General features: G+C 49.4%; 1 protein-coding gene across 9 annotated transcripts in view; it reads left to right on the top strand.

Moving 5' to 3' along the window:
• PPP6R3 (protein phosphatase 6 regulatory subunit 3) overlaps positions 1-14,009 on the top strand; it is a 144,388-nt gene that overhangs the window by 120,845 nt on the left and 9,534 nt on the right. For 7 of the 9 annotated variants that reach the window (XM_080815910.1, XM_080815913.1, XM_080815914.1 and 4 more), the window contains 6 exons: positions 557-654; positions 2,174-2,228; positions 3,350-3,480; positions 8,782-8,903; positions 11,037-11,190; positions 12,570-12,676. In XM_080815910.1, the coding sequence (XP_080672036.1) occupies positions 557-654; positions 2,174-2,228; positions 3,350-3,480; positions 8,782-8,903; positions 11,037-11,190; positions 12,570-12,676 (667 nt within the window). The remainder of the gene's footprint in view (positions 1-556; positions 655-2,173; positions 2,229-3,349; positions 3,481-8,781; positions 8,904-11,036; positions 11,191-12,569; positions 12,677-14,009) is intronic. The other 2 variants (XM_080815908.1, XM_080815907.1) reach the window with 2 other exon arrangements.

The raw sequence follows: 14,009 nt of genomic DNA, 5'->3' as shown, positions 1-14,009 counted from the left end.
TCTTCCAGCCTCTGAGACGGAAGTCTTCTTTTAAGAAAATGAAGTGTCTCTGAGCATTGTGTTGTAGGGTGGTGATTGTGATTACTAGCTGTTAGACCGCTGGCACGATGTTCCTCTAGCAGATCGGGGTGGGAGATGCGGAGGGAGGTCGGGCGGTCACCACTTACTGCATCTTAGCTTAAGGTTGGTTGTGTCCAGAGGTGATGATGCATCTTATAATTTCAGACTGTCACATGTCACTGGATCACCTCTTCCAACAAGACTTAACCCAGACCTCTCTCTGAAGATAATTCGCAGTAGAGGACAGAGTGGTCACTTAACATTGCTTACAGTGACGTGTGCATTAGAATGACTTGTGGGCCAAATTCCAAACATTGCCATTTTGGGGAAAATTCTGTCTGAAATTATTTGATTTTTTTTCCTTAGAAAAACACACCAACTTTTTAAGCCCTAAGGCTGTAATAAGTAAGATGGTTTCTGGAACACAAATGGGCAAATAGTATGTAGAATGTCATTAGAATCATTATATCACTGTCACTGGTCCTGGGGTTGCCAGGCCTTTTCTGATTATCAGATGCAACAAATGACGTCCAATTTTATTGACCAGTTTGGCTTCAACGATGAGAAGTTTGCAGATCAAGATGACATTGGCAAGTGAGTATATTTTCCTGTTTGCCTGTCTCGTGCACTCCTTGTTGTCATTCTCCTGGGCCCTGGGGACTCTTCCACATCCATGTGTTGGAGGAGCCTGTCCTCCCGAGCTGTCCCTCCCGCTGAGAGGGGCTGCCGCTGGGCTGGCCTCTCTCACAGAAGCTCGTTCGTAGTCAGACTGAGCTTCTCTTGGGAACTGGGGTTGCCGTTCATCCCCTTTCCGCTGTCGCGCTGGGGGAGCGAGTCCCTGCTTGTAGTCGGCGGGTTGGAGCGGGCACAGTCCCTTCACATCAGCAGCTGGCATCCTGTTGTGGCACGAGCAGCTCACTGTGTGTGCCTGCCCTGGTTGACTCACCGTAGGGGGTGCTTGCGTGTTGGGGAGGCAGGCAGACGCTCGTTCTGGGGCGGGGGGCGAGGAGCAGGGAGACGGGACCGAGCGCCGCTGTACCCAGTCAGTGAGTGAGAAATGTGTGGGAGACCCACGCAAATGAAAACAAGTGGCCTAGCAGCTGCCCTCAGGAGAGGAGAGGTGTTTATAAAAGAAGTATTTACGCGAGGGGGTATTCTAACTCATTGAGAACAGAGCTGACTGTCAGACGGCTTCCCTCCCGGGGCTCTGCCTGGTGGCGCACGTCTGCTCCCGGCGTCTGCGTGGCTCCTGGCTCACAGCTGGGTCCTCGTGGGTTGATGCCGGCCGGCGGTGCTGTCTGCTGTCACCAGCGGCAGTTTCTAGCGTGTGAGAAGCCCTGATGGTACCGTGCGACATGCTGTGTGAGTGCCGTGGATGGAGGCTTCCCTGGGTTAAAGGCTGTTGGCTGCCCTAAGAATCCTCTCGTTTCGATCCCAAAAGAGCAAGAACTGTCCACGCGCTGTTTGTGTCTGTACCCAGCGGCGCGCACCCCAGAGCCCCGAGGCCTCCCCTGTCTCCACTCTCAGTAAATGTTACTAGTTAAGAACCCAACTCTTTAAGATTTATATTGGGTGCTTGGACTAATGATTGGCTAGAACAGATCTTGTAAGAATTCTACTTACTCAGAAAGTTACGTTTCATGGGCTGGGAGTTTTTATTCCTCCTTTCTCCCCGATTATGCCATCTTACAGGATTGGGGGCATGTCTGTTCTGTGTATGAATTTGGGCATCCCTGGAGAAAGCTCTGACTGACAGCTCTTGGGTACTTTTCCATGTTTTGACTTGTTTCTTCTTTACAAATAGCCTATTTCATGGCCAAGTAAGTAAGGCCCAGAGAACCTTGGTTGTTGCCATGGGTGTTGAAAATCTTTTATGGGTAGGCTTTGGGGGTGTGTTTATTCTCTTACAAGGCCTCCCTGCCTGCCTTTCCACCCCGTATGAGTTCCTTAATACCAAGGGAAAAGGCGTCATTTAATGCAAGCAGGTTTTCATTTTTGTTTTGCCTGTGGTGATTTTAATGATAGTGCGAACATTTTAAATTTGGAGTTTCCTGAATAGTTGCTGTCAGTTTACAAGTAATTAATTATTCGTGTACTTCTGTTTTGTTTACAGTGTTTCTTTCGATCGGGTATCAGACATCAACTTTACTCTGAATACAAATGAAAGTGTAAGTATTAATGTTTCATCTCGCAAGCACCGAGGTGCCTAAGGGGTGGCCCTGGGGGAGCTGGGATCCGGCAGGGTGTGCACGGGTGCCGCACGCGCCGGGCCCCTCTCCGCTCCAAGGAGGCTGGGGTTACTTCACCCTCTCACGTGGCCTGTCTGCTTCCTGTGCAGCCGTGGTTTAAGATGTGGCAGGGCTGAGAACACCGGGGTCCCTTGTGATTGCCGCGTAGACGTGTAGCTTCTAAAGATCGCTGTTTGGGTCTAGCCAGCCGCCTTTTCCTTCAGCTGTACGTGAGCCGGAGAGAAACTTGGGCTGGATCAGGCCCGGCTTGGCGTGCCCAGGCAGGGCTCGGATAGCAGGTCAGCCCCATGAGCAGGTGACGTGGGATTAGTGTCATTTGAGTGGGCACAGTCCTGATGTTCATGCCGCTTAGCGTGAGAGACCCCAGGTTTTCGGCCGAGGTGCGAAGGCGGGAGCTCTGCTCGGACTCTTGGCGCTCCTCACTGCTGAGCCGGACTGGTGAAATCGGAGGAGGCCGGGGTTGCTCTCCTGTTGGGGCTGGTGTGGGACCGCATCTCTGGTGGTGGGGCAGGGGAGCTCTCGGAAGCCACCCGGAGCTTCGCCGGATGAGAGGGGGTCCGTGAGGACAGTGTAGGCTCCTGTGGGCCTCTTGAATCCAATCTTTCGGGGGAACTTCTTTTAAAGTTTTGAATCCATTCTTTTTGGGAGAACTGTCTGTTGTTCCACAGAAGCTGATGTTAGATGTTTTTACAGTTTTATTTTGGTATATGTGGTAGGTGCTGTCTTTGAAAGGAAATGAAGGGGGCACTTGGGGGACTTGGTCAGTTAAGCATCTGACTTGATGATTTCAGCTCAGGTCGTGATCTCAGGGTTGTGAGATCCAGCCCTCCACTGGGCCCCGTGCTCAGTGGCGAGCCGGCTTGAGAGTCTCTCCCTCTCCTCCTTCCCTGCTCGTGCATGAGCACGGGCGTGCTCTCTCTTTCTCTCTTTCAAATAAATCTTTAAAAAGGAATGAAAAATGCGATTTATATTGGTAACATCTGGAGAAAATAACTTGATTTTTAAGTTTGTTTTGTTTGTTTTCTCTCATTTTTATTTAGGGAAATATTGCCTTGTTCGAAGCATGTTGTAAGGAGAGAATACAGCAGTTTGATGATGGTGGCTCTGACGAGGAGGACATCTGGGAGGAAAAGCACATCGCCTTTACGCCAGAATCCCAAAGACGGTCCAGGTGAGTCTTTTGACGGTAGCAATAATACCCAGTGCATACAGTAGGTGACGGTGAGGAGACGTAACACTGTACCTCTGCAAGTGTACCTCATGATCTAGGGACCAGTGCTTTTGTCATGATCAAACATGGCCTTTTTGGGTCACCTGGGTGGCTCAGTCAGTTGTGCGTTCTTGATCTCAGCTCAGGTCTTGGTCCCACGGTTGTGAGTTCGAGCCCCACATGGAGCTCTGCACTGGGCGTGGAGCCGACTTAAAAAGAGAGAAAAGAAAGAAATGCCCTTATTAGCTGATGGGAGATGGTACCAGTACTCCTGTCTGCAGTGTGACAGTGTGGATGAGTCAAGGTGATGAACTTGAGAATCCTGGAGGTGTTAAGACATAGTCCTAAAGCGTCATGACACAGCCGCTTCTGAGTGGGAGGCGCTGCTGAGCAGTGTCGCGTACAGTGCTCTGAGTAGATGGTCCCTCCCCGGGAGCAGTGGCAGCAGCTGCGTCATGTGTGGTTTCCTGAAAGACCTAAAAGCTTCCCTCGGAAAGAGAAAAGTTACTCTAACTTGGGGAGACAGCGTCCTGTCCGTGGGGATCCTTTGAGATTAGTCCGGTTGGGTGTTTCTCCTCTCGAATTTGTTGAAGTGACTCTGGCCGGAGAACCTGCAGACGTTTGCTGCAGTACACGGGGAGTTCTCGTTCTCTGAGTGTCCGTCACCACGTTCTTCGTGCTCGGGCGAATAGCAGCTGAACCTTCATTTTTATTTCATGTATTTTTGATAAGTAATGTTTCCATATGGCACACAATTCGGAGAAAACAGAATATACAGGGATAAGTCAAGCCGCCTCTCAGCCCCTGTCCCCTGGCAGTTTATTCTTGCTGAACAGAGCACGCCGCCGCCACCTGCCTGTTGTCCGTGTGACCAGCCCTCATGTCGTGTCTCAGGAAGGCTGCCGCTGTGGGTTACAGGAGCCGCGGCTCCTGTACAGTTTCCCAGAGAAACTGTATTTGTCTCATGATCCACAGCTGTTGGAGGTCAGTAACGCTGCTTCCCTCACGCCCACTTTCCCATTTTCCGCATGTCGGCTTCTTACTCTGGAATCACAAGGCGGCTGCAGCTCCGGACCAGGAAGCAAGAGACAAATCTTCACGGTGAACTTTTTTTTTTTTTTTAGGATTTTATTTATTTATTTGACAGACAGAGATCACAGGTAGGCAGAGAGGCAGGCAGAGAGAGAGGAGGAAGCAGACTCCCTGTCAAGCAGAGAGCCTGATACGGGGCTCGATCCCAACACCTGGGATCATGACCTGAGCCGAAGGCAGAGGCTTTGCCCATTGAGCCACCCAGGCGCCCCTGAACTTTTTTTTTTTTTTTTTTTTTTTTTAAAAGACAGAACCCTCGTCAAACTTGTTTGTCCCCATTTGCTATGAAATATTGGTCCTCATGTGAGTGAGTACACTAAATGGCCATTGCCTACTGCCATCCAGGCTCTGGGGGCAGACCGTCCGCACACGTTGTTCTAGCGGTGCAGCACTGTTGTAGAGTGTGGAGAAGTGTGGCGGTGAAGACAGTATCTGGAGGACGTGTGGAAGGAACACAGGATGATGAGAAAACTTTTTATTACTTTTTAACAGCTCTGTTGAGGGATAATTGACGTATAATGAATTTCGTTTATTTAAATTACATAGTGCGGTAATTTTGGACCTATGAATATACCCACGAATACATCCATGAAACCATCCTCTCAGTCAAGATCATGAACTTGCCCATCACCTGCAGAAGTTTCCTCCTGCCCTTTCATATTGCCTTTCCCCCATCTGCTTTTTGTTCCTTTAGAATGATCAGTGTTTTCTAAAGTCGTATATAAATCACATTGCACGTTATCTACTTAATGTTGCCTCTTCCACTCAACATTATTTTGAGATTCATTCCTGTTGGGTGATGTATCATTCTTTTTTATGGTTGAGTGGTGTTCTGTTGAATGGGTGTACTACCCACCGAATGGGTGAATTTGTTTATTCGTTTGCCTGCCGATGGACATTTGGGTTTCTAGTTTTGGGGTATGATTCACTTGAGAATAGACTGTGGCAAGTTAGGGATGAATGTTGTGTGCCCTAAAGCAACCAACCACTCAGCAACAAAACAAATTACAGTGAATAAGCCAGCAGAGGAAATAAAATTATAAAAAGTATCTAAAAGAGGGCAAAAAAATAAAAGGCAGCTGGGACACGACCAGCAGTATGGTAGCATTAAACCTGGGCAGCCCCATCAGGAATCATTGAATACTGTTAAGTAAGTAATCCCCAAACCCCGGTTAAAATGAAGAGATTGTCAGATTGGATAAAAAATCAGGTCTAACATAGCTGTCTACAAGAACCGAAATATAAAGACACAAATTGGTTAGAAGAAACGGTAAAGTATCTACATACTTAATAATAAGGCAGATTTCAGAGGAAAGGGGTAAAGGGTCATAACAGGGTCAGGTCTTTAGGAAGACGTAACACTTCACAATATCTGTGTACCTAATAACAGAGCTTCAAAATAAATTCACGGAGTAGAAGCTGAGGAAACTGCAGAAGAGGCAGGCAAATCACAGTCCTGGGCCCGTGATCCCATGCTTCTTCTCCGGTGACGAACAGTGGGCAGGAATCAGCAGAGACACAGAATATGTAACATTGTCAGGTGTCAGTGGTGCTGCTGGATGTTTGCAAAACACCGCACCCAGCAGCAGCAGGACAGGCCCTGTTTCCAAACGTACACGAGCTGCTCATGCCAGGAGAGATCGTGTTTGGGCCATAAAGCCAATCTCAATAAACTCCAAAAGTTCAAGTCCATCATATTCTCTGACCCCGATGGAATTAATTTAGAAATCAGTAACAGACCTCTAGAAAACCTCCAAGTACGTGGAAACTAAATAGCACGTGAGTTACAAAAGAAATCAGAGGGGGTATTCAGAAGATCATTTTTTTTTTACTGCTTGTATTAAAAAAGTAGAAACCTCTCCAACCAATGACCTTAGCTTCCACCTCAAGAAACCAGAATGTAGGGCAAACGGAAGAGCAGTGGAGGAAATGGTTGCAGTCAGAAGCTGTTCTTTGAGAAGATTGAGGAAGTTGGTGCACCCCTGGGCAGAATGGTCAGGAGAAGGAGGAATGGCTCGTACCAGGAATGAGCCAGGCAACATCACTGCTTGGTACTAATAGAATAAAAAGGGAATATTGTAAACAACTCTGTGCCAGTAACGCTGACAACTTAGACAATCTTTGAAAGGCACACAGGCTACCAAAGCTCAGGTGCCAAAAAAAAAGCTAACCCAGGTAGTCCTGTATCTGCTAAATAAGTTGAATTTTTAGCTTAAAACGCCCCACATACACACGAAAACTTCAAGCTCAGGTGGCTTCTCGGGTGAATTCTACTAAATGTTTCAGGAATTAGACCAGCTTTATAAAAATTTCTAGAAAATGGAAATGGAGGGAATAGTGCACATATCATTCTACAAGGCAACATCAGTGTGACCTGATAACCAACGCTGACATGACAAGAAAAGTGACTCAGTTATTCTCATAATATGGACGCAGAAATTCTCATAATGTGGTTTTAGTAAATAAATGCAATAATACTTCATCACGACAGAAACACTGAGTTGGTTTGACATTTGGGAAAATGAAGCAGTAAGCATGTGGCTGAATCCAACATCTAACCCTGTTAAGAGTTCTTAGCAAACTGGAGACGGAAGAGAATTTCTTTAACCTGATCAAAGCTTCTGCAGTAAACCTACAGCTGGCAGCATGGTAAAAACAGGATGATTCGCCCCATGATCAGGAATGAGACAAAGATGTGTGCTCTTAACACAGCTTTTCAGGATTGTTGCTAGGGCTTCTAGGCGTGCAGTAAGTCAAGAAAAAGAGAAGCCATCTAGATTGGAAAGGAAAGGGTAAAAATTATCTTTATTCACAGACAACAGTTATTGTCAGTGTGGAAAACTTGTTGAAATCTACGAAAAGATTATTAGAACAATTAAGTAGGTTCGGCATGATTGCACGGGACTAGGTCTGTATCCTTGTAGTTCTCTACAGTTCCAGCAAACAGTTGGAATTGAAGTTACCAAGTAACCCTATTCATAGTAGCATCAAAATATTAAATATGTAAGGATAGATCTGGCAAGATATGTAAAACTTGGATGCTGAAAGTTATAAGGCAGCTGAGAAAAATCAAGAATTGATAAATGTTTATGATTTGGAACTCAATATTGTTAACATGCCAGTTCTCCCCACATTGATCTAGAATTGGTGCGATCGCAAGTAAAATGATAATAGGTTTTTTTAGTAACTGTCGACAAGCTGGCGCTTGAATGGAGATGAAAATGCAGAGGAGCTAGAAGAGCCAAAACAGCTTTCATGAAGAACGGAGTTAGAAGACAACAGTCCCTGATTTCCAAATACAGTAATTGAGACAGTGTGATTAGTAAGACACAGTAGTTCCGGGCACGTAAAAGGGTATAAACAAGTAGGTGTAGAGACAGCTGACTTGTGATGGAGGTGCGAAGGCAGTTCTTCGGAGAAAGGATAGGCTTTTGAACACACATTTCTAGAACAGGTGAACATCGGTATGGAAATAAGTGAGCTCAGTCCCTACTTCTTACCATATATACACATGGATTCCAAATGGATCTTAAAGCGTCAGACTATAAAACGTCACTAGAAAATCCTTGTGACCTTGGGTTAGGGAGAGATTTCTGAGCTGGGACGCCGGAAGTGCTGTGTATGAAAGGAACTTTCCATAAGCTCAGCTTTGTCAAAATGAAGCACTTCTACCCGGCTAGTGACACTAGTAAGAAGGGAGGGACAGTGCACAGACTCAGGGAGGACATTTGCAGATCACGTGCCTGACACAGGGCTCCTCTGGAAGGTGCGTGAAGGCCCCTCAGGGCTCTGAAAGAATTAAACCAGGAACCTGTTTTTTGACCAGTGCTAGAGATGAGAAGAGCGTCTTCAGGAGAGCCGTGTGCGTGGTCGGTCAGAGCTGAGAAGCAGCTCAGCATCTTGGCCATGAGGGAAATGCCACTTAGCACCACAGTGAGACACCTCCAGACCCTGTTAGAAGGCCTAGGAGGTTTGTGGACGCATCCCACGTGTTCACGCAAAGCCAGGGGCTGGTGGCCACAGCCGAGGGCAGAGTTAGGCGGCACCGAAGGCGGGAATGAGCCACTTGACCTGCATACGAGTTTCTCTTATTGGATGACCTTCGAGTGTCGTGCATTTAGCTGGTGACGGATAGGCAGCATTAATTCTTTTCTCTCCCCACCCCCCCAGCTCGGGGAGCACAGACAGTGAAGAAAGTACAGACTCTGAAGAAGAAGACGGAGCGAAACAAGACTTGTTTGAACCCAGTAGTACCAGTGCGGAGGATAAAATGGAGGTAGACTTGAATGAACGTAAGTTATCTCCTCGTTGTCTGTGTCAGTCGCTGTGTTGGGAATGTGTTTTTAAACGAGGCGCTCTGGTCTGCAGGATGGGAGTTAGGTTGAAACACGGTCTTCTGAGACCCCTTGGAGGTGTAAGCGTCAGGACGGGGCCTGAAGGAAGGAGCAAGTTGTCCCTCTGAGGATGGGGTGTCTCTGGCAGTGTGGACACCCCCCAGTGTGGGTCTGGCTAGACGCACAGCACACGGGGCTGGGGGGGACGGGCGTGGGGTCTGTCTAGCCTCTGGCGGCAGGGCCTGGGTGCCCGGCAGCAGGGGAGAGACCAGGGATACGGAAGACAAGGAAGGGCTGTGCTTGTGGAGTCGGGAATGCCCTGAACCAGAGGAAGCCGCTTCCCGCGGGACCCATGCGGAGCGGGCTCTTCAGAGTGGGCCGTGAAGCCCCTAACCCTGAAACGTGTCTAGCCCCGGTGCTTACTTGCATCCTGCTGCTCCCTAAGAAGGCTTGAATTTGCTGGCCTTTAGAAAATACCTGTTAACTCCTGAAAGCTCAAATACATTTTTCTGTGGGTTGATACTGGGGCTTTCCTCAGGGCTGACGGTGCTTCCTGCTCCCCAGGAAGGCCTTCATGGACTCTGTCGTGGAGGCTGACAGCCAGCTCTGGGCGCCAGGTGGGCCTCACCACCCCAGAGCTGGCCGGGACGGCAGCAGTAACCCTACCAGCCCCACGGGACAGATGGGAAAGTGAGAGCCGTGGGGGAAAGAGGTTTGGCCTCTCTTCTCTCATTGCTTCCCCAGCCCACTGTCTTCAGGAGGAAGAAATGGGCTCTTCTCGCTGTAATTCAGTTCAAGTCTACATGCCTTTGTCACGCTCGGGCTGTGTACTGGGTGTGGCGCACAGACCCTGCATCCGGGGGTCTAGAGTCTCCTAAGGAAACGGAGAGATCGCTGTAGCCTCTGGGGCACTCCTCGGGGAAGCTCATCTCTGTGTAGCCCAGCCTGGTGTGCGGTGAGAGCACATGAGCAGACACCTGAGTGTACCTGAAGGGACACATCTCTGAGGAGGTGACGCTTAAACAGACCCACGGGTTAGATCCAGCCTCAGCCGGCGGCCAGGGCGGTGAGGCTTCAAGGCTAGAAGTGAGCAGCCAGATGAAGGGAGAGGTAGAGATGTGGGCGGGAAGGGTCCCAGGTCCAGGATCTGTTGTGCCCACAGAGCTTGGGCGGTGCCTGCTGTTCACCAGCCCAGAAGCCCTGGACCTCTGAGGTTGGAGTTGCTTACGGAGTCTTCGTTGGTCGGCATGTTTGATTAAGTCGGGGGCCATCTGTGATTCCCTTCACTTCCTGCCTCTTCCTCCTAGGAGGGTGGGCTGTGCGGTTGGGCTGAAGGTTCCAGCCCTCTAACCACAGGCTGGTTCCCCTGGCCACCAGCCCCGTCCCCAACCTGGTCCTGAGGCCGCCAGTCGTCTCTTCGGCGCACTACTCGTACCTCGGAGGTTCCGGGGGTTTGGGCGTGGTGGTGGTTGGACCCTGAATGTGTTCTTTCTTCTCACGTCACCAGAAGCCTTCCTGTTGTGCTAACTACCCTGGGCTGCAGGGAGGTCACTAAGTATGAAATGGGGCCATGTCTGGATTGGGCAGCATTTAAACTTTCTAGTTGATTGCAGTTGGATATCCAACATTCTGCTTTTTCTTTTTAACTTTTTATTTTGGAATAACTCTGGGCTTACAGAAAAGTTGCCGACGTTGATTGTACGGGGAGCGGCTGTGCAGCCTGCCTTCACCCTCTCCCTCCCCGTGTTAGTAGAATCTTGGTACATTTGTCATTGTGAGAAATCAGCATGTTCTTTTATATGTAGCTTTGCATCCTCGTGTGATGTATCTGCTGGGGAAAAAAAATCTTAGAAATGGAAATTAAGGGATTAAAGGAAATGTACAGTTTTATAAGAGGATAGATGTTATCTTATCACGTTATCCTCCCAAGTGATTGTGCTGTTTGTTTCTGCCAGTGGTGTGTTAGGGTGCCCGGTCCTCCCCCCGCCCCCACTCTGGCCTTTGTCATTTGGAGTCTGCTTCTGGAAAATATCTTGGAGTCCCCTGAACTTCCGAAGTATTCTCAAAAGGAGATTTCTCCCCTCATTTTAGCACCCAACTGGTCAGCCAACTTTGATGTCCCCATGGAGACGACCCACGGTGCTCCCTTAGACTCTGTGGGGTCTGATGTCTGGAGCACGGAGGAGCCCGTGCCAGCTAAGGAGACGGGCTGGGCCGCCTTCTCAGAGTTCACGTCTTCCCTGAGGTGAGTGCACGTGCGCCCGCCCCCTCGGCCTTTCCCCAGGAGAACCGGGGCTGGGGTGTCGCCTTGATTTACTCCCGATGCGAAGGTGGCGCCATACACAAGATCCCAGGTCGGTACGGGGGAGCTCGCAGCCCAGCTACAAATTACGAGGAAACCGGGCTCTGTCCTCCTTCCTTTCATCCAGGATGAGCTGGGGCGGGCAGTAGGCTGTGCACAAATAGCCCGGGGAGGTGTGGCCCCGGGAGGTGACGGAGCCCGGTGCTGACTCCTGGGGCTTCTCCAGCCCCACCGAGCTCTCGGGAAACAGGACAGAGGGGGATAGGAATGAGGTGGAGCCGAGAACTCCTGACAGGGCCCTCTCTGTGGAGCGTTGAAAATGCAGGATGTTTCGGAATTTAACAGATAACGTGAACTTGTATTTCACTGGGAACTAGTCTGGTGCCATAAGTTAAGGGACCTGACGGGGATGGCTGTCAGTGTTGTTATTTGTAGTGTTCTTGGTAACAGCAACCTGGCATTTCATAATTTTCCTGAATAATATTGCCACCATTTGAGTATTAACCATGGAACTGAACTAGATTCAGTTTGATTTGCTAAACATTGTTTCATTTGTCTCCACCACCCCGTTTGAAAGTTTGTTGCTTTCCCTGCTCTGACAAAGCAGTGCTTTTAACTCCTCACCGGGAATAGGCCAGCCAGGGGCACAGACTCGAGGGCTCCGTGGTTGCCGTCTCCAACAAACCAGCGAGCTGGCTTTACAGCAGCTCTAAGGGTAGTGGGGAGCGACGGTTCGGGGGCAAAAGTGAGATTTGTGGGGAATGTTTCCCAACGATTGCAGATCATCTCACGGACTTGGCTCTGGCACCGGATGGTCGAGTTTCCACCTCTCGCTCTCTTCTGTCTTTTGTAACTAGGGGATGCGAGCCCTTGGTTCCCGGGAATGTTGTTGAAGCAGTTCACCTCCCTTTACCTTTGTGCACGGGTCATGTTTCCTCATTAGGTATCATTCAGGCCCTTAGGCAGTTTGGCTCCACATAAGTAGGGATTTTCCTAAAATCGCCACTGCAAATACAGTTGATGGCACACGTTGTCAACTCCCGCTGTCAACTCCTGCGGTCGAGCCTGGTGACAAGGGGGAGGATGAGAGACTGGTGCATTTGGAACCTTTCTGCAAACCTCTGTGAAATTCCCATGCTCCTGTCCTACTGATTTAGCAGGAGATTTACCCGTGCTCACGTGCACCTCGATCTGTGTCTCTCTGACCGACTGCCCGTGTTGCACCAGCGGGACCAGAGCTGCTTCTCAAATGGTTTTTGTGAATCATGGTAACCGAAGGCTGTTTGCTGTTGCTAACATCTGAATTTTCTCTTTTTTAAAAGTACAAAAGATTCTTTAAGGAGTAATTCTCCGGTGGAAATGGAAACCAGCACTGAGCCGATGGGCCCTCTGACTCCCAGTGTCGCCACGCTGGCCGCGCAGCCGGAAGGTGGGTGCGGCGGGCAGGGCACCGGCTGACACGGCCTGCTGGTTGCTCGGCTGAGGTTGCTCGTGCTGGGACTGTCTGCACAGTTTTCTAGATCTAAAAGATTTGTTGTTGTCCACATAACAGTTTACTCAGCCAGTCGTGACTTGCAGGCTCGAGGGCTCAAAGGAAGGGAGTTGAGATGGTAGGCCTGTGTCCGCAGGGCAGCTGATGAAAAGAAATTGTGTACTCATTCCAGAACCAGGCATGGTGATTCTGGAAGGCATAAGGGATCTGTTATCAGTTGTTCAGCCCTGTCAATGTAGAAAAGTGGGGCCAGGCCCAGAAAAGAAGACTGTCTTAGCCTGCGTGTGCAGTGTGACTGAAATCAGAACTAGATGTGTGTGTTTTGAATCCCGTCTGGTGCCCAATTCTTCTGTTACTTGGAGTTTGCTTTGCTGGAGCACGCGTGTGTGTCTCGGCTTGTTTTAGGATGTAAGACTGTTTTTTTTTTCTCACCTTTATGAACAGTTGAGATGGTCGAGGGTATCCATGACAAGGGTCGTCATGTTCAAACTGCACACGCTGTTCCTTGCAGAGGCCCTGATGAATGGGGCTTGGGAGGTGGGGGCAGGGGAGGAGAGGGAGGCTGGTGAAGGGGGGTGAGGAGTCAGTATGTGGAGGGGAGAAAGAAGGAAATCCTTAGAAGAAGAAATGGGGCATGGGTTGGGGTAAGGGGGCCAAGACAAGAACCAAGGGGCAGGAAAGGTAATAAAACCAGTAACTAACGTTGGTTTATTTGTCATTCTTCTAAGCATTTTATGTAGATGAGCCCATTTGATCTCTCAGTTCTTCGGGTGGGTTTAGTTAGCTTCATTTTATGGATAAGAAGACGTGCCCTAGAGTGGAACATCCAGTAAGTGGTAGGCTGGGGTCTGCATTCAGGGTGCGTGACTTCAGAGCCCAGGCTTCTAACCAGTACAGCATATGGCTCCCTATTACAGAACAAAGAATCCACAAGGACCCATAAGAAAGTAATTAAAAAAAAAAAAAAAAAGGACCCAAGTGGGACCCAGCTGAAAGGAAAAGGACTAATGAGAATAGGACCCCGAATAAACTGTAAGCTCAGTACTTGCGGGGTGAAGTAGGGGGGGGGGGCTAGAACACACCCGCCTGTGCCCGCTGCAGCCTGGGCTGGGGCCTGGAACTCCCAGAATGAGAAGACCGGCTGGGAGCGGTCGGAGTGTGGGTAGACTCCGAGCTGGGAAGGCTGGAGGGGCCCCCTGGTCCTGTGTGGAAGAAAACCTGTTGGCAAGGGGGCATTTTTGGTTTTTTTTTTTAAGATTTTATTCATTTA

This window comes from Martes martes (assembly GCF_963455335.1).
Source record: "Martes martes genome assembly, chromosome: 10".
Taxonomy (NCBI): domain Eukaryota; kingdom Metazoa; phylum Chordata; class Mammalia; order Carnivora; family Mustelidae; genus Martes; species Martes martes.
Note: the sequence above shows the minus strand (reverse complement) of the source record. Positions and strands in the feature narration are given on the sequence as shown.